The sequence below is a fragment of the Zeus faber genome (genome assembly GCF_960531495.2).
Source record: "Zeus faber genome assembly, chromosome: 15".
NCBI lineage: Eukaryota > Metazoa > Chordata > Actinopteri > Zeiformes > Zeidae > Zeus > Zeus faber.
The window spans coordinates 10004698-10023642 of record NC_137194.1 but is presented as its reverse complement, the minus strand read 5'-3'; the positions used below and the strand labels follow the sequence as shown (position 1 = coordinate 10023642).

General features: G+C 44.2%; 1 protein-coding gene across 1 annotated transcript in view; it reads left to right on the top strand.

The window, feature by feature from the left end:
• The window catches only part of ccdc30 (coiled-coil domain containing 30), a gene marked incomplete at its 3' end in the record, with an annotated part of 34992 nt that extends 16047 nt beyond the window's left edge, over nucleotides 1-18945 (top strand). Inside the window, exons 16-28 of the mRNA XM_080014583.1 lie at nucleotides 421-599; nucleotides 1200-1422; nucleotides 1836-1958; nucleotides 6146-6316; nucleotides 7959-8168; nucleotides 10974-11131; nucleotides 12565-12730; nucleotides 14920-15041; nucleotides 15731-15872; nucleotides 16298-16434; nucleotides 17305-17422; nucleotides 18059-18129; nucleotides 18738-18945. Of these exons, the coding sequence (XP_079870709.1) occupies nucleotides 421-599; nucleotides 1200-1422; nucleotides 1836-1958; nucleotides 6146-6316; nucleotides 7959-8168; nucleotides 10974-11131; nucleotides 12565-12730; nucleotides 14920-15041; nucleotides 15731-15872; nucleotides 16298-16434; nucleotides 17305-17422; nucleotides 18059-18129; nucleotides 18738-18945 (2028 nt within the window). The remainder of the gene's footprint in view (nucleotides 1-420; nucleotides 600-1199; nucleotides 1423-1835; nucleotides 1959-6145; nucleotides 6317-7958; nucleotides 8169-10973; nucleotides 11132-12564; nucleotides 12731-14919; nucleotides 15042-15730; nucleotides 15873-16297; nucleotides 16435-17304; nucleotides 17423-18058; nucleotides 18130-18737) is intronic.

Below are 18945 nucleotides of genomic sequence, written 5' to 3'. Positions count from 1 at the left end.
GCCACTCTATTGTACTGTTGTTTGTATTGCTCTGCAATTACTCTACTAACTATTGTTTGATGGAGCACAATTATTTATTACTGTTGGCTGCACTTTCTGATGCCGAAGCCGTGCTCATAAAGTGCTACTCCCTTGATCCCACGCTACTTCACGACATTATTGAACTCTCTCTTTTGTCGTTGTTTTGATTGAGAAACCCCTAGTGCCGGAAATGACATATTCTGCGTTTAAACGCCACCAGAGTTTCAATACTGATGGAATTTGATGGAAATACCGTAAGCATTGCATTTCGATACCGACCTTTAGTTTGAAATGTGAGTTTTAGTTCTATGTTTTTGGCTCCTTTTGTACAATATAAAATATTGTAAAATACTAGTAACTGTAAAATATTATAAAATACAATCGTACGCGGTTTCCCAGGTGGCCCAGTTGGAGCGCGCTCAGAGCCGCCTGCACGGCGTGCTGGAGATCCACAAGGAGAGCGGCTGGGCCAAGGAGGACCTGAAGGAGACCAGGGTGGAGGTGGAGCAACTCAAAGAGCAAGCCGACAAGCTGAGCACTGAACTGAGCAGCGTCAGGACGGAGTACGGCTCGCTGAGGTTGGTACCCAACTTCCATTCACTGTGCCGTGGAAGATCAATGTCAATTCATAAAGTCATCTTAGTTAAAAATTACGACGATGGAGTTCTTTCCAATGGACTTTCAAGATTATTGTTATATCTGGTGTTAGCTAGATGGACCTTACTTATTAGTAGGAGAAATGCATAGTGTGTAATGTGTTGTAAACTGTTGATTATAAGAGAATAGTTGGAAAATAAAATAATATCTCTCTCTCTCTCTCTCTCTCTCTCTCTCTCTCTCTCTCTCTCTCTCTCTCTCTCTCTCTCTCTCTCTCTCTCTCTCTCTCTCTCTCTCTCTCTCTCTCTATATATATATCTATATATATATAGATATATATATCTATATATATATATATCTATATATATATATATAATATTAAAACATTTAAATAAATGTTAGGGTTGCTGCGGTTACCGGTGTTACATGGTGTTCGAGCATACACCAATTGCATTACTTACCCACTGTCGTTTTGCTTTTTTTTTTTTAAATATGTATAGAAATAAGACCCATTTATTCAATGTCGTCATTTCTCTTGTGTGCTTCACCTTTATTGATCTCGGGCCCCCACGTGCTCTCAGGGATGAGCTGGCGGCCGAGCAGCGACGGCGCAGCGAGCTTCAGGCGGCGCTGAGCTCCACGGTCCAGGAGAAGCTGGCGGCCGAGGGGGAGAGGGAGAGGCTGGGCCTGCAGGTGCAGCAGCTCAGGGAGAACATCCAGCGTCAGCAGGAGCAGCTCTCCTCCAGACCAGAGCCTCACCCTGCCAGTCCAGATCCCAGCAACGCGGACGACAGCTCCGATCAGGTTCACACCGTTTTACATTTGTACTGGGCAGGATCTCACAATTTGGTTGCGATGTAAAGGGTCATGGTTCGTGACGACAGCAATTCAATCTAATATTGATGAGATGGCCCCTGATACCATTCTATATTGATATATATCGACCTTTTATACATAATGAGAGACATCTGATGTGCATTACAAAAATATTTTAAAACAAATTCGGGCTTAAAATGACAAATTTCAGTTTACTGACTAAGGTGGTCAAGTTGATTTGGAAATTGAGTAGAATCGAGTCATAGTTTTTGACTTTATTTTTTTAAACCCAGCCCTGATACCTGCAGTTCCACAATGTGTTTACAATATTTACATTACAGAATATTAACAACAGTAGCACATTGTGAACTTATGACCTGTGCGTCCGTGTGTGTTCCCAGCTCTCCTCTCTGACTCGGGAGCTGAGCCGGCTGCAGGTCACCATGGAGGAGGAGCGGCAGCTGGCCTCTCAGCACAAACTGGCGCTGCACATCCAGGTCAACGAAGTTCAAGCCCGGGCCAAGGTTGGTACCCGGGTTTGAAAAAAGTCAAATAGAAAATCAGGCTGTCATCTGTCTGAGATAGCGACTTGGCTAATAACTAAATAACTCAACTTTTGAGTTGCTGGAAGGTGTATTGCCTAGATTTTGATCCCCTTGTGTTGAGCGAACACAGTTGGCATGCAGCCCGTCGCAATCTCTGTTCTAGACACACAAGGATTAAATTGATATTGACAGTGACCGTTCCCCTGGGGGTCCAAGGAGGGAAACGGAGTCGGACTGTCAGCGAGGTGCCTCAGGTGGCGTAGTTTTATTTGCGACTAAACAGAAAGGCTCACTGGCCGGAAACTCAAACATCAAACATAGAATGAGTGAATGAATGAATGAATGAATGAACGAACGAACGAACGAAACAGCGCCCGTAAACAGCAATCTGATCCACCAGGTCTATATCCGGCAACACGCTTCCTTCTCAGTGAAACACACAAACAACATATAACAAAACTCGCCCCTGCCAGGTCGGACCAACCGGTACCCATGGGTCCGATTAGCCCAACTCGATACAGGCGCGCCGCCACGAGACGGAGCCAGCGCTGGGCCCCGCAGAGCGCGGCTTAACCACGCCCCCTCGTCTATACAGCCCCCACGTCCTATAGTTACCTGCAAGCTCTAATACCTTTACCTTGTTTATCATCTTGGGCCTCGGACTGTTCGTGTCTGCGGCGGTTTTATCTATCTGGGGTCGGACCTCCGCTCAAGTGGTACCCCAGATACCGTACCTCCCTCCGTCCAACCACACACTTCTTAGAGTTGGCGGTGAGCCCCGCCCACCTCTAGGCACTGCGTCCACATGCAGCATGTGCATCTCCCAGGGGTCACTGTGAATAATTGTCATCTCAGTAGGCGGCGGCGTATACCATGTGGGGATGCAGGACCTGGTCCTTGAGTCTCTTAAAGGTGGCTGGGTTCCCAAACAACCCAAACAGAAGGGATACAAATTGGTACAACCCCTGCAAAGTGGAGGAAGCCCATTTTTCTCTGGACTCTGGCGGCAAGGGAATCTACCAGAACGGAGATGGCGACAGTTGCCTCGGCTCGGCGAACCCTTAAAAAAATCCAGTGTCGTAAAAAAATTGGCGGAAAAAAGGGGATTTCGACGCCGCGTTCACCTTTCGAAAGTCTACACAACAGCAGACCGACCCATCGTGCTTAAGCAGGAGGTACACTTAAAGTGAATTCAGTTATTCGTTTCTAAACACACACGGTGAAAGGACTGAACGATGTAGAACTGAATTGGAGGAGTTAGACCGTTGAGCTTTTTCTCACCATTTTTGTGGTCCGGATTTTTTGGGTGGGGCTAAATCATGACTCAATGACGTAGAGCGATCATACTTGGCATGATCCCTCCCCACTATATAAACACCAGGTCGGACCAGGGCTTCAGTGGTGAAGTAAGCTAAGTTCAGCTAAGTGTCCCGTTGGCCGCTTAGCATTTGTTTATGATAGCATTAGCTGCATGCTAGCAGGCCGCGGAGCCCTGACCTGGCCTGTGGAGGAGTGAGCAGGGGGCACCTGAAAGCTGGGAGTCCCGCTGCCAATCAGCTGCGCTTTGAAGTGAGCAACTTGACACACCGGACTGGGTTCAGCGGAACATTTAAACATGGAAGTTACTTCAATGTAAAAGTTTATATATTATTACACGGTTAATGTGATTGCGCATGGTTTCAGGGTCTTCAGCGGACAGCCCCCAGCATCTCAGAACAGAGGGAACTGCCTTTTTTTTCACGATTTTGAAACCTAATTTTATATATTTTTTTTAATAATTAAAATTTGGCTGGGTGGTTTATAAGGCATTTTTATGTAGTGTGACAAACGTTGGAACACAATTTTATTTTCACTTCACAGGCACAAAAAGACATGACAACAAAAGGCATAAGAACCACCAGATAACATGTTCCAGAACACCGTCAGAACCACCACAGAATACTCAATTAGAACTCAATAAGAGCTCGACAGCAAGAGGAGGTGGCAGTGGCTTTGCTTTACATAAAGATGATAAAAATAAAAAAGTGAAATCAAACTTAAACAATGTGTCACACAATGTAATTTATTGGCAGGACCTGTATTTCCTCATATAGTGACCGGGTATTTTTTCTACCCCAACTGCGGAGGGTACCAGGCTTTTATTGGAACCGGACTTCTATTAGAGGCAGTCTTTTAAATCTAAAACCAAACCAAAACTATTCATTGGAACTTTAAATCAAACTTCTGTCTGGGTGCCGTGGTCCTCAAAAATAAATAAATCTAAAATAAACTTGCATTCTTATTTTGTATGGAGACATGGGACGCACCGTGGACCAGAGGTCGCTCTCTCTCAATTAACCACTCCACTTTCTTGATTCAAGGCGGAATGTCCCTTAGTTGGGTTTAAATTGTTAGCTTCATAGATGTCAAAAATAATGAAAACAAATTGATCTGATATAAAAACACAGGAAAACCGGCACGGGGGGCGCACCACTGTCTGGAGGAGAGAGAAAAACACAACAACTGACTCAGATTCAGCCTTGTTTACCGTTTTTTATCGGAGTTCCGGTTTATATTTGAGGAAATACGGTACATATAAAACAAGCTTGTAGACTCCTCTATCACCCCCATGGCCTTCAATTCTGCCTGCACAACTTTGCGTTTATGTTCAGGCAGCCAGTAGCTAGGAGTGTACTTTCACCCCCAGTGTCATCTTCACATGGTGGTGAATGAGAGACGTGCGGCCTGGCAGGGGGGAGAAGACATCAGAAAACTGCCGTTGTAACGTGGCCACATCTGCGCTCTGGTCGGGCTGGTCGGTTATTCGACAGGGCTTTTGGAAGCTGTGGCCCCAACATATCGCCCTCAATTACCACGGTGGCCAGCGACATGTTCACCTCCTGCCTCCACTCCTTTAGGAGGTTAATGTGGTACAGCTTAGTCGCTCCACCTTTGTCCGGCCGCTCAACCCCGGAATCGACTTCCTCAACCCGCCGTGTGACCACGAAGGGCCCTTGCCACTTTGCAAGTAATTGGATGTCGGGAGCAACACTAACACCTTGTCTCCCCGTGCAATTGCCTCAGCCGAGTCCCTCTGTCATATAAACGGTGCTGACGTTTCTGAGCCTGGAGCTAATTTCCCAGTGACAAGCGCCCCAAACGTGTGTAGCTTTACTCGCAGGTCCATAACATACTGAACTTCGTTCTCACTGGTGCCAGGACCTTCCACCCAGCTTTCTTTAATTAGGTCTAGCACCCCCTAGGGTGCTAGACCTAACCCTAGCCCTATCATAATCTATTGTCTCGGTCCGAAGTGTATGTGACATAAAGCCAGTGCCCTGGTCGGTCAGGATTTCCTTCAGAATCCTGACTCGGGAGATAACCTGAAACAGAACCTGCACCACACTTTTGGCCGAAATACTGTGCAATGGCACCGCTACAGGGTACCTGGTTGCTTAGTCCACTAAAACTAGCACAAAACGATACCCCCGACCACCGCGGCCTAACGGCCCGATGAGGTCCATGACGAGTCTTTCAAATGGGGCCTCGGCCAGCGGGGGAGGTCTCACCGGCGCGCTCGGTACCGCCAGAGGGATGGCTAACTGGCACTCGGGACATGCGCACCACCTATGCACATCTGCCCAAATGCCCGGCCAATAAAATCGGGCCATTAACTGCTGAAGTGTTTTCTCCTGTCTGAGGTGACCTCAAGTTAGGGTGAGCTGCCTGGAAGCGCATTTCCCGGCGGCTTTTCGGATCCAACAGCCGGGTGATTTCCTCCCCTGGCTGAGTGTCACGGCTCACTCAATATAACCTGTCCCTAATCACTGAAAAATATGGGTGAGTGAGCGCAGTGTCTGGGTGCGCCAACACGCCCTCGATCTTAACTGCTCGCTCACAGGCCATGTGTAGGGTATCATCCCGCGACTGCTCCAGCGGATAAATCATCCGTGGAGGAGACCAAGGGAACCGGGGAAGATCCTGGTTGTGACTGCCCTGCAGCGTCCTCTAACGTCCTCTAAGCGCCAAAGACAAATAAGATAGACAAATAGATAGCAAATTTCCCCCGAAAAACTGGAATATCCCTTAACAGAAATATTAATTGAACACACTGCCCATCAGGCCAAACTTCTGGACCGTAAGTTTGAGGTATTCATTCAGAGTTCACCCCCCGTGTCGTTCTCCAGTCCCAGGACTCCATTCTGGGCCAGAAGGCGGAGGAGGCCAAGCAGCTGAAGCAGGACCTGCAGAGGGCCCAGAGCCTCTTCACCTCGGCGGAGAAAGAACTGCGCTACGAGAGGGAGAAGAGCCTGAACCTGAAGGGACACAACACCCTGCTGGACCAGGAGAAACTCAAGGTTCTTAGAGTGCGCTGGGAACTTCCATAGAAGTCACGTGTCGTCACTTAGTGGCCTGTTAAGTCAGTGAGAAGGGTCTCTGCATGTGAATCAGCAGATGTTATCTGTAAAGACATGCGTATAGTTCTAAAACAAGGTATTCTGGATGACATCAAAATACATATTTTTCTGTGAGTTAGAATGCATTTGATCATATATACTCTACTACTACTACTACTACTACTAATAATAATAATACATTTTTATTATGTAGCACCTTTCATGCATAAAATACACCTCAAAGTGCTTCACATTAAAATAAGCAAAACAAATGACAAGTGGATTAACGGCGGCTTAAAAGGTCTTAAAATTCAATGCACGATAATTGCACAGAATTTAAAATGGGTAAAAGCATAAAAAGGGGCAAGATAATGCAAATAAAAAAAATATATATATATATTTATATATATATATACATACATACACATATATATGCATGCATACATACATACATAGATACACACACACAAATATATATATATATATATATATAGTAAAACATTTTAAGAGAAAATCAGAGGTTAAATCAATGTTTAGTCCTAGATTAAAAATGTTGTTAGATAAGGACCTTTTTATTAGCTTTACAACCCCCCTAGAACAGCTAATAATTATTTGTTTTCTTCTTTTTTAACTTGTTGCACTTGAGCACAAATCACTAATGATCTCCATTGGAGAGTTATTATGCATTCACGACACTTCCCTACACTTGCCTGTTTTATGAATCATCAGTCTTAAATAAATATAAAACTTTAAATAATTGTCAGACTTGGGGGGGGGGGGGATCTTTGGCTGGTACTATGCCAAATCTTGAGGCTTTTTTGTTTCAGTCATTTGAAAAACGCAGTAAAAAAAATAAAACTACATTCAAAGCACACTTTGTTTGGAGAAAAGGTCGCTCTGATCCGAGCTGCGGATTGCGCTCTGCCGTTTTGCCGAATCGCTAATGCATTTATTTTGTGTGCATTTGGGAATGTAGGATTATATTATAGTGAATTAAATATTCAGCTATGAAAACGATAGAGAACTGCGTGGTTTCTACCCACACGTGATTGCAGTCTGACATAGCGAGATGATGACAAAGCGCCATCTGAAATGAAACCTCATTTCGCTGCGTGACTCATATGTGCGATGTGCATGCATTAAGGGACAGGACAGGAGGCTGTTTACATTGTGGCCACAAAAAAAATCTCTTGTGGGATCTCTTATTATCGGCCCCGCCTTGTAATTCTCAGAAGGAATTCTGAGAAAGCAAAACTCCGGCGGCGTGCACCGCCGCGTGCACACACTCACTCGGCTTCCTCTCCCACACCGCTATGTGCACTAGCACACTCTTCTCCCTCTCCCATTTGGAGAACAGTACCGTATGTTTTTTTAATTCTATTTTGAACATTTTGAATAGGCTATAAACAGTAATGTTTACAGAATATAAAAAATATATATATATAGATTTTAGATTTTACTTTTTACTGTCGACAGAACCCTTCCACAGTTGGTCAATTAGTCGACACATCTTAACATCCCTAGTGTGTTGTGATATTAAAGTGTGTGCGTGCGTGCGTGCGTGCGGACGTGCGCGTGCGATGGCGTTGTGTGTGTTGTCCAGCTGGGGGCGGAGCTGAAGCAGACCCAGACCAAGCTGCTGGAGGCCGAGCAGACGCTCCAGAATCGTTCTGCCGAGTGTGAGCGTCTGCAGCAGCGGCTGAGGGAGCTGGAGCTGGAGCTGGCGCGCAACACCTCCACCCGCAACACCACCTCCAGCCTGCAGGAGGAGCTGCAGGCCGAGCGGGCGCATCTCATCGCCGCAGACAAGAAGGTCAGTGCGTGCGCGGACAAGTGGATTTTAAAGCAAAGGCTGCGTTCCAAAACTTGTTTGTGTGGGGTTTTTTTTACGCCTACTGAGCCTCTTGTGACATTTGTTATACAATGAGCTAGGACGGCACGATTAATCGTGATCTTGATTTCTACCTCAATGGGATTGTGCATAAATGTGTTTTTGGGACGGCTAAATGCAATGTACAAAGCGGCTGTTTACAACTGTAGCGAATGCACAAAATGATCCAGGATGTGCTAAAATGTGTCTTAAGAGTCATCATGTTCCATAAACATAAACGCATTTCAATACATAAACAGTAAATTAAATACTTTAACATTTAAATAAGACACAATCAAGTGTATAAAAAAGAGGGGATAACATAAGATAGTACTTTAGTAATCCCTAGTGGGGGAGATTTGGGCTTGGCAGCAGCTCAGTGGGGTGCATGAACTACAGAGGAAGAGTATTTACACTAATTTCGCAAATGTATGCGTTCAAAATAAAAATGAGTAATATAAAGCTCAGCAAAACAAGTGATACACAGAATAAGAATATACAGTGCAGCTATTTTCAATGAAATGCAAAATAGAGTAGTATATAAAAGATAAGATGAGTAAGGTGCAAAGGAGCGTAGGGAAATTTACATTACATTTAGCAGACGCTTTTATCCAAAGCGACTTACAATTATTCAAACACCGACGGACGCAGCCATCAGGAGCAATTAGGGGTTAAGTGTCTTGCTCAAGGACACTACAGCATGCTAGCAGGAGGAGCCTGGGATCGAACCAGCAACCTTTAGATTACTAGACGATGTGAAATGTGTAAACGCTGACAGCAGCGTGTTTATTAGGGGTCCAGCGCGCATTGTGACATCATCCAATTTGCTATATATGTGCAGGTTGGGGATCTGGGTCATTCGCACCCCTATATTTAGCAGTCCAGCCTGCAGGTATCTTGCCGGCTGAAAGTGCCCGGCGCACAGCAACTGCCACACTTACTGACAAGAACGAAGCGTTGTGTATTCAAGGCAGTCCAGACATTTTGTGGTCCCGAGTTTGGTCCACGTCGATCTATATTTGCAGCAGAAATTAACCAAAAAACTGTTTTCCTGATGGACACGGAGCTGACGTACGGGAAGTAGCCGAATGAAGGGGCCTGAGTTGGCGGAGTGGCGCGGGCTGTGGTGGTGGAGTGGGGCGCTCTGTGACATCATCCAATTTGTCATATGTGCCGGGTGTGGCTCTGGGGGTGCTTTCGGATGGGGCGAGGTGCGCGGTGCACTGCAGTCTGGACTCCATTGGTGTCTATTTGCTGCTTTGCGGAGGATCTGCAGATGGTCGAAACGAGGGACAGCAGAAACTGGCGCTGCGTTCCATGGGAACTCGGAAAATTAGTTTGAACTGATGCTGCGTTCCATGGGAACTCGGAAAATTTGTTTGAATTGATGCTGCGTCCATGGGAACTTGGAAAATTGTAATTTGGCTCGAAAGGGAGTGATGCTCAGTTCACGGGAACTCAAAAAAAGGAATTTGTGACTAACACAACTAACCTAGACCCCGTGCATTGCTGCCTGCAGTTACATTATTTGATATATATATATATATATATATATATAAGTATATTATGTATTTATTATTGCTATTATTAATAATTGAACGTTCTGTAAACAAACAGGTTTAGCCAAAAGATGCCAACTACATAATTAGTACAATTTAGACCTACTGAGCTGAAGGTCGTTTTCCTTTTTTTTTTTTGCTTGCTATAAATGGCAAAACTTGTCCTCCACAGCCATTGATTAACTCTGCCACGCAAAGCTCTGCTTACCGACACCGACTAATTCCATCGTTGTAATCCAGTGATGCCGAAATAATCTCTTGCCTTCCATCATCCCCTCCAGAATCGGTGCAGCGAGTTAAAATGGAAATGTTTGGGGTAAAACATCTGGATCAGTAGCCGCAGCAGTAACAGGTTCAGGCGCAGCCAAAGGGATTAGACATTTTTGGGGCTTAGAACAGATGTGGTGAATACCTCAGGGCGTAGGAGTAGCTTGAGATTATTTTCGCTCATTCTTTATTTGCCTCTAAAGCCTTTAAATATCCTGGCGGAGCAGAGGAAGGACAACGTCAAAGCATTTCCGTACTCCCTGAACCCCTCCACACACTTGACCAAGTCTTTCCTCAGTGCTGTGTATGACTTGAATGACTTAATAGGTGTGATTTAATAGGTATTTAAATGTGGAAATTAAATACTTTTTGAAGACGTTTGTTGATTTATGAAAATGAATTGCTGTAGCTGATGGATCCATCTATTATCAAGAAATATGTTGAAAGAAGTTCAATTTTTCTCAGCATGTTGGATTGAAGACTTCTTTCGGTGATTCATTAACCATCTAGTACTCTGAGAAGTTTTTGAGAATAATTTGCATATTTACTTGAGTAGTGTTTTTTACACGAGTGGTTTTATTGTATTTGCAGTCGAGCAGAATTCCAGTAATGTAACGGTATTTCTACTCGAATACATGTTTCCAGTACTCCTTCCACCGTGTTTGATGTGATTGGCTATATGTAAATGAGTGTATCTGATGACATCCTTTGAATCAGAAATACATATTGAATGAAGTTGTGTCGAGCTCTTTTTAAGAAGAAGAATACAATGCATGATGGGTAAAGTTACATGTGCTAGAAAATATTGACGTTTCAATTCATATCCGACTTTGTTCCACCGGTGGTCGTTTACACGAACAACCTTTACAAAATGCCAGAGATGCCTTGCTGAGCCGTGCTGTATCTCCTCCCTGGCCTCCAGGTGGTGGAGCTGCAGCAGCAGCTGAAGAGCCTCCAGCACCAGCTGCGGGTGGAAGAGGCTCGGGCCGGCGAGAGCCTCCGCCTGGAGCGGGACAGCAGGGACCTGTCTGACACCCTGTCAGCCCTGAGAGCCCAGCAGCATGAGGAGCACCTCACCAGGTCTCTCTCTCACACACACACACACACACACACACACACACACACACACACACACACACACACACACACACACACACACACACACACACACACACACACACACACACACACACACACACACACACACACAACACACACACACACACACACACCACTAACCCAGAGCCTCGTTGCCATGTCACCTCCAATTGGAAATGTCTGCCACTGTATTTTGAATTTTCAAATATTAAGTTCTCCTATATATCCCATGATCATTCATTTAATTCATATTTAATTCCAAGTTCAATTAATATATATATATATATATATATATATACATGTATATATATAAATTTGGTTTTATATTTTGTGCTCAAGTTCCCAATAAGTAATGGGTCTGTTTTTCTTGTTCATATATAAACTTCCATATTAGGAAATCGAGCCAAAAAAAAGTCAAGACATTTCCACTTTCCCTTTGAAATATCCTGTGGACAGGAGCTGACGGACTTCAGATCAAAGTAGCCTGGTTTCTTTAGCACAGACGCGTAGATGTTTTTACTGTGGTGGAGCCCGGGCGGAAGTTCAGAGGAAACAGTCAACTAGCCTGAACTTTAATTTGTTGTGTGCGCCTATAACAAGTATTAATGTAAACATTCATTCTTTGCATTCTTCCTGTTTTTTACTGGTTTTTAATGACTTTTATTTATCTATTTATTTATTTATTTATTTATTTATTTATTTATTTTTCAATTTTATTTTGCTATTTCTATTGCTATTTTCTTTTGCTTTTTACAAGGTTGTGGCTGGCCCTATGTATAAAATTGTAGTGGCCGGCAATATCTGCTTCCATGCTGTTCTGACAATTAAAAACCTTGTGCCTTTATCCAGATCTACCCTGATCCAACAAAGTCAAAGTGGCCCTGTTTGGGGTAGATGCAGGACCTACTTTAAGCCATTTATAGCAGGAGAAATCTGCTATTTACCTATTTTAAAGAGCTCCTGCGCCACTAGCGCCCTAGAACATGTTATATAAGTATGGCTCAGCAGCGCCATCTACTGGTTGAGGTCAGTACAAAGCGTGCAGGGAGGATGCTGATGTACATGGGTTAGGGAGTACTTTTAGTGGCGCTCTGCGTCGCAAATGGAGAAAACAAAATAAAGAAAGGCATTCCACTCTCTACCAACTGTGCATTGACTGAGTGGGGACTATGAAACCATGCCCGTTTTGCGACTCTTTGGCATTGAGACGCCCCCTCCCCAATCCTGCTTCTCGCCCACTTATTGGTATTCTTCTAAATTGAGCAGTGGGTGGAGTGAGATGAAATTACTCCTAAAATATTAATATTTTAAAATATATATTAAGTAATATTCATATTTAAATTAGAAAAATAGTAGGGAAATATGTAAATGTTGCGGTGTCGAGGCTGACGCTTTGGCCTCCTCTCCGCTCCCAGGAAGCTCCTGGAGCAGCGGGAGGAGGAGCTGCAGCAGCAGGTTCGCTCCCTCAGGCTGAAAGAAGCGTCGCTGAGCCGGAGCAACTCTGAGCAGAGCCACCGCCTCCAGCAGCTGGAGGCCCGGCGGGCGGTGCTGGAGGCGGAGCACGGCAAGGCCAGGGAGGAGGTGAGAAGCTGGGGCTGCGGTGGGGGCATGACCTGAGTGCTTTTTCAAGAGACGATTTGATCCTGATGACTTTCAGCTGTTTTCATAATTATCACATAGAATTTATATATTTTATATAATATATTACGTCTGTATGTCCTTAAAACGTGTTGAATTGAAGTTGGTATACTTAAAAACATTTTTACAAATATTGAAAGTCATTAAATAGTCTTACATTTAAATTTCCGAGGTACACAGTATATAAATTTTTGTCAAGATGAATCAAGTTGTTCTGCATCAACAGAAGCACTTGAGTCAATTTTTCTGATTTTACAAAACCCTAAAACCAAAGCTTTACCTAATACGTGGCGTGTTTCTTACGTTACTTTGTCCAGAAATCAGTCTTTAAATTCATTAAAATGCAGCTTAAAAAGTATTACAGTGAGCTCTCTGATACCTGCCTGATGAAACCTGATATCTGATAATACTCTCTGGCCCTGTTTATGTGCCTCGGGTGGATTTGCACGTTGGTGTCTCCTCCTCAAGCATCTACATTTTTTTTTGGGGGGGGGGGGGTATTTGTTCATTAAAATGCTATGTTTTAGCAATTCAATTAGTCTGAGATCCAGCCAAAGCAATCAGACTGGGTGTGGACTTATTTTTTCCGCTAAGCAATTTTGGGGGCTTTGACTTTCAATCTTTAAAAACCTTCATACTAAAGGTGGCCTCATGCTACAAAAAGCAATAAAAACTTTTCTGGCAGGGGCCCAGGGAACCCCCCCCCTTGTCTCATTGTCGCTACCACTTAAAAATCAAAGCCATACCCCATCTCCTAAGCTCGTCTGGTTTCTCTAACTCCAATTTACAGTAAACAGTTTACTTTAACTCTGTTGTCTGACTCCTTGTGGGAAATTGAGGCCCTTCAAGAGGGCGCAGGGCCTGGTGAGTATGGAAAGGCCATTAATCGCCTTGTTTTTTCGCTGTCACCCGGCGTGTTTTTGTTAAAAAGCCACTTACAGGACGATGCAAATTGTTGCAATGCGCTGTTTAATAAGCGGCAGACGACGGGTGCTGTTGTATACGTCTTATTAATGCTATACTTGTTAATGCTGCCAGGCGTCTGTTAGGTACATTTTCACTATATCTTCTTCCTCCCAAAAAGGCACGCGTACTGTCCCCTACAGACCCCCGGGTAGTACAATTTGTCCGAATTGGAGTTTTTCGGGAGTGAGACGTATACGCAGACAGAGACGTATAAGCAGACGTATACAATGCCACCTGGTTTATGGTGCTTAATGAAAAAACGCCTGGCGACGGCGAAAAAACAAGGCGATTAATGAACCGTTTGGCGTCTCATTAATTGCCCCACACGAATGTTCCTCAGTGGCCAAAGTTCAAACATGTTTGGTCCCTTGCTTGAAAAATATATATTTTTAATTGCTGCGCTGAGCGTCTGGAGCCTAACATGTCAAGTACATATTAGGTAGAATGTTTTTTTGTTTGTTTTTTTCTGAGATTGTTTGTTTGAGTTTGCAGCCATAAAATCCCGCCAGGAACTGACATATGGGTACCAAAAATTATTTTTTTTGTCTGAATTTGGCTTGGAATCATGTTCATTTCCTCCCCAGGAGTGAAATTCGTAATTTGGTTTAGTTTATTCGTAGCTTGCCTGCTGGCGACACATTTACCAGCTCCAGTTGATACATCTTGGAAGAATTATGAGTTTATCTTGATCACACAAAAGAAAAACATTATTTAGATTAAGAAAGATTCAAATTAAATCTCTACTGAAATCCCATGTGTGTAATTAGTGAGTGACATTTGTACTAAAGTCCTTTAACAGACCATTTAAAATAAAACTTTTTGGTCAGGGGTAAGCATCTTGCACTCCACTTTGACTTCTATCACAGGGTTCTTGAAACGCCATCAATTGATCAAAGATATTTGAGAAAACCCTCATTTTGACATCTCAGGAATGACTATCAGGGCTTTCATAAGATATTTATACATCAGAAATATGTGAGGCACAATCTTCAGCGATGTGGATATCATGACCAAGTATGTAGAGGCGTTGATGAGAACATCTAGAGCGGTCTATGAAGTTCAGAAAATGACATTACTTTGCTCTAACGCAGCCTTAAAGACAACATTTGACTCTATCCCAATATTACGATAACCAAAACCGCAGCTGATATCGGTGTTATCCTCAGGAGCGGTTGAACCAGAAGGCCTGTCTCCGGCTGCAGGAGGAGATGGTCTCCAGTCAGCAGGAGTGTGACCGGCTGCAGACAGAGCTGCAGCAGGTGCTGCTCCAAATGGACTCTCACGTCAGGTACGACACACACACACACACACACACACGCACACACACGACATGTCCTTCAGCCGCCCCCTCGGTGCAGCTGGGTCATTTCCCAGGTTGAACCTAAAGTATAATTCGTCACACTAACATCCACATCACAAAAAAGATGCTTCCCTGGTGAGAACTCTTTCAATCAGAAACGTCATTCCAAACACGCGCAGATTTCCTCCATATCATTTGAACTCGACGGTAAACATGGCTCAATCGTCTCTCAACGTTTGATCAAGAACTTCACTGGAAAGTCGCCGGCAAGCTTTGCCCCAAACACGCTTGCCAGGGTGACAGTATTTACTGTACATTTCTCACAGTTTTCACACACTCCAAATGAGGAAATGAAAGAAAGTTTAGCTCTCTGTCTCCCTGCAAATCAACTGTTTTGCAACCAACGGGGGGGGGGGGGATATTTGGACCAGATGCAGACAGGAAGTAGACAGAGAGTAGACAGAAGTCAGACAGGAAGCAAACAGGGCTGTGACCTGGTGAATGGTTTGCTCTGTTTGCACAACCGACACTCAACGCCTCGCCGTCAATGCATTTTTTAATTTTTTTATTTTTTCTTCTTGAAGTCACTTTTCAAGAGCCTCTTCGAAGCTTTCCGTTGGGCGCTCCTGTGTCCCTTCCCCCGCCTCACTCGTTCAAATTGTCTCGCCCCGGTCCAGAAAATACAACGACAAGCAGTCCCAGCACAAGTCCAAGCTGCGTCAAGCCAAGCAGGTCTTCCTGAAGACCACCGCCCAGCGGGACCGGACCATCCAGAAGCTGGAGCACGACCTGGCGCTGGCCACCAGCCTCTCTCACAAGGTCTGTGGACAATTCCTGCTCCTGAAACCCTGATAATACCCCCTCTAGAAGCCGATGTCGCCCCTCAAGAAGCTGATATTCCTCCTCTCCAAGCTCATGTTTCCCCTCTAGAAGCGGATATTTCTTTACTCAGGGTCCAGGGTTTTGAACCCTCGTGCAACTTTGGTGCCCAACTTTGGCCTGAAATGTTTGTGTTTTTGAAACGATCACTTCTAAATCGCATTTCATATACGGGCTTCAAAGTTTACTTCTCGCCAATTTAGTTTTTTCTTCATGTGACGCAACTTAATGATGATACCCGCCAAGGGGCTTATGTTAAATGTACCTTTAGGAGAACATTCTCTTCATTCTTCTGCTGCTCTGTCTGTCTCCTCCCCCTCCCCCTCCCCCTCCCCCTCCTCCTCCTCTTCCTCTGTGGTTTCTAGGAGAAGGAGTGGATTCGCACGGTGATGGACGAAAACGAGAAGCTCTTGGTGGAGAAGAGGGAGCTTCTGAAGAAAATGAGTGATGCGGAGGAAATGGGGAGCACCGGCATGAGGACGGCCTCTACTGTCCAGCACAGGTACTGCAACCCCAAACCGCACGGCTTCCCGGGCGCGGTGGGTCACCGCAGGAAAGTGACGGTTCAAGGGTGAGGCAGTGGGTTATCTGTGGGAAAGCGGTCGAAGAGTACAGAGACAGTGCATGTATTCATCTGTTGGAATAATGATCCCACATCTGTTAAGCACATCTGTGTTAAGCACTTTTCTTTAAACTCTTAACTGAGGGGCGGGTGGCTAGTGGCTTTTTATATAATTACATATATGATATACTACTATGAACTTTTAAAGAAAACAATTTTTTTGTTGGGGTTTTTTTTTTAATCACTTTTTGGCAAATTGTCACATTTTCGTTAAACAAACTACTTAAAAAAAAAAAAAATTGATGTTGAATTTTTGTGGAAAATCTTGTGATGTTGACTGTAGGGCCCTAATAGGCCCGCTGGCCACCCCTGCCCTAACCTATGAGGTTTAGTCCCATGTTTTTAAATGTAGTTGGTGATGGCCCTGCCATTCCACTAAAGTTTTAAGAGCTTCTAGTAGGGGAAAAAAAACAAAACCTTGTAGAGGCTTTAATGCGGCTTTACACAAAATCAAAACAAGTACAGGTAAAATGAGGTCCGTCAATGTCAAGCCAGGTTGTAGATCCTTTACTCGTCCAAACTGTTGTGCGCCAGCCTCGTCGATGTTCTTTGCTTCTTCGTGTACTTCAAATCCAAGCCGACGGCAGCCTTTACAGTTAAAATTAGACTTGGGAGCGTGGACATTATTTGTTTGTCATCTCAAGTGGTTATTTATAGTCACGGTTCAGTGAAATGAAAGCAGAATAGAGAAATGAGTGTTTCTCACTCTCGGGTTTCTGTTGTGGCTAATGTGTGATGCGTGTGTGACAGGGTCAAGGTGTTGGAGGTGGAGAACAGGCAGCTGCAGGACCGGACCCTCCTGCTGTCCAACCAGGTGGGCTCCCTGGAGCGAGCGCTGAGGCACAGCCAGCCCTTCTACAACCTGGAGGTAGTGGCTTCATGCGCAGGGATGTCACTTGTTTAAAGTTGCGTATCCAGATCCCGCAGTCGGACCCTCCCCCTAGTGGCCGTAGGATGAACTGGGTCTGGGTTTCGTGTCAAAAAAGATGTCGGGGAAAATGTGGGAGCTTGTTTTTTCCATGATTACCATTTTCCATGATTAAGAATTTATAAAACGTCCTTTTTATAGTGTTTGCAAAGGGCAAACAAAAAATAAAAAACATGCACAATTCACTTATATAAAACTACATTTATTGATAGTGCATATGGTGATATCCAAAGTTAACCTTAATAACGTCATTATTGTAGGTACGTGACTTATTTACTTAGTTTTGAGCCTAATTCCAACAAAAAAATTGACGTTACTTCCGGGTCGTCGTGTCGTCGCCGAGACTTGTGGCATTAGTTGAAAAATTTGAATGCATCCTGGAGCCTCGATCAGACACATTGTTCTTGTCGTTTGTCGGATTCGATGGAAAGCAAGCTTTAAGGTTGTTGTTGTTTTTTTTTTGTTGTTGTTTTCTTTTCCATTCGTATTTTGAAAAGTAAAACTGAGCGGTAGAATGGCTGTATAGTTTGAAAGTTTAAAAAGTTGTCAAAAAATGGTTTATTTGTTTTTTTCCAGCACGACGTCCGGAAAATGTTTCCCTCTGAGAGTCTGACTGGTGACTGCACCCTCCATACATCCTCTTTAAGGTAGGATCATTATTTTAATTTTTTTTGATTTTTTATTTTTTTTTGTCCTGGGTGACATCACCCCCATATGTAATATCAGCCCCAATTATTTCATCATTTATTTTTGTCAAATCGTTAGATTCCATAATAATGTTTCCATCTCCTAACATATTCCAAGGAGAATCTTTCTCCAATGTTGCGATGAATAAAATGTGAATTGGTCGGCCCGCACAGATTTTCCTTATTCCCCCTCCTTTATCTTTCTTTTATCTTTTTTTTAAGTTTTACGTTATTGTTAAATATATTTTTCCAATGATGTCTGTTAATCCTCATTTAGCAATCTCATTCTGTGGCATAGCTGACACTTCCAGCTGGTCTCTCAGTCACATCTGAAACCAAAATACCAAAACATAACCCTCGCTTTTTGACTTCTGCTTCTCAACAACGAAGTTTTTAAACTGTACTGGGAAAATATAAAGCAAATGTGGGGGCGTATAGCTTTTGCAGTTTGAATGCTGAAAATGTGTAGTTGTGTAGATTTTGTCCTTACCGTGTATGTGCGTGTGTGTGTGTGTGTGTGTGTGTGTGTGTGTGTGCGTGCGTGTCCGTGTCCGTGTGTGTGTGACCAGTTTGACGCCCAGCACATGTGACGCACTGGGAATCCTGGACACCATTTGCCGGATGAAGGCTGGGGAGCGCGTGATGGAGGTCTCCCAGGCGTCCTTCTCCATCCCTCCGCCCCAACCCTCTGAGCTGGGCTACCTGAACGTCACCTCCCCCATGGTTCCTCCAGGTACTAAAGACGCAGGGCAAAGCCCCAGAGAAGCCCCGGGGTGA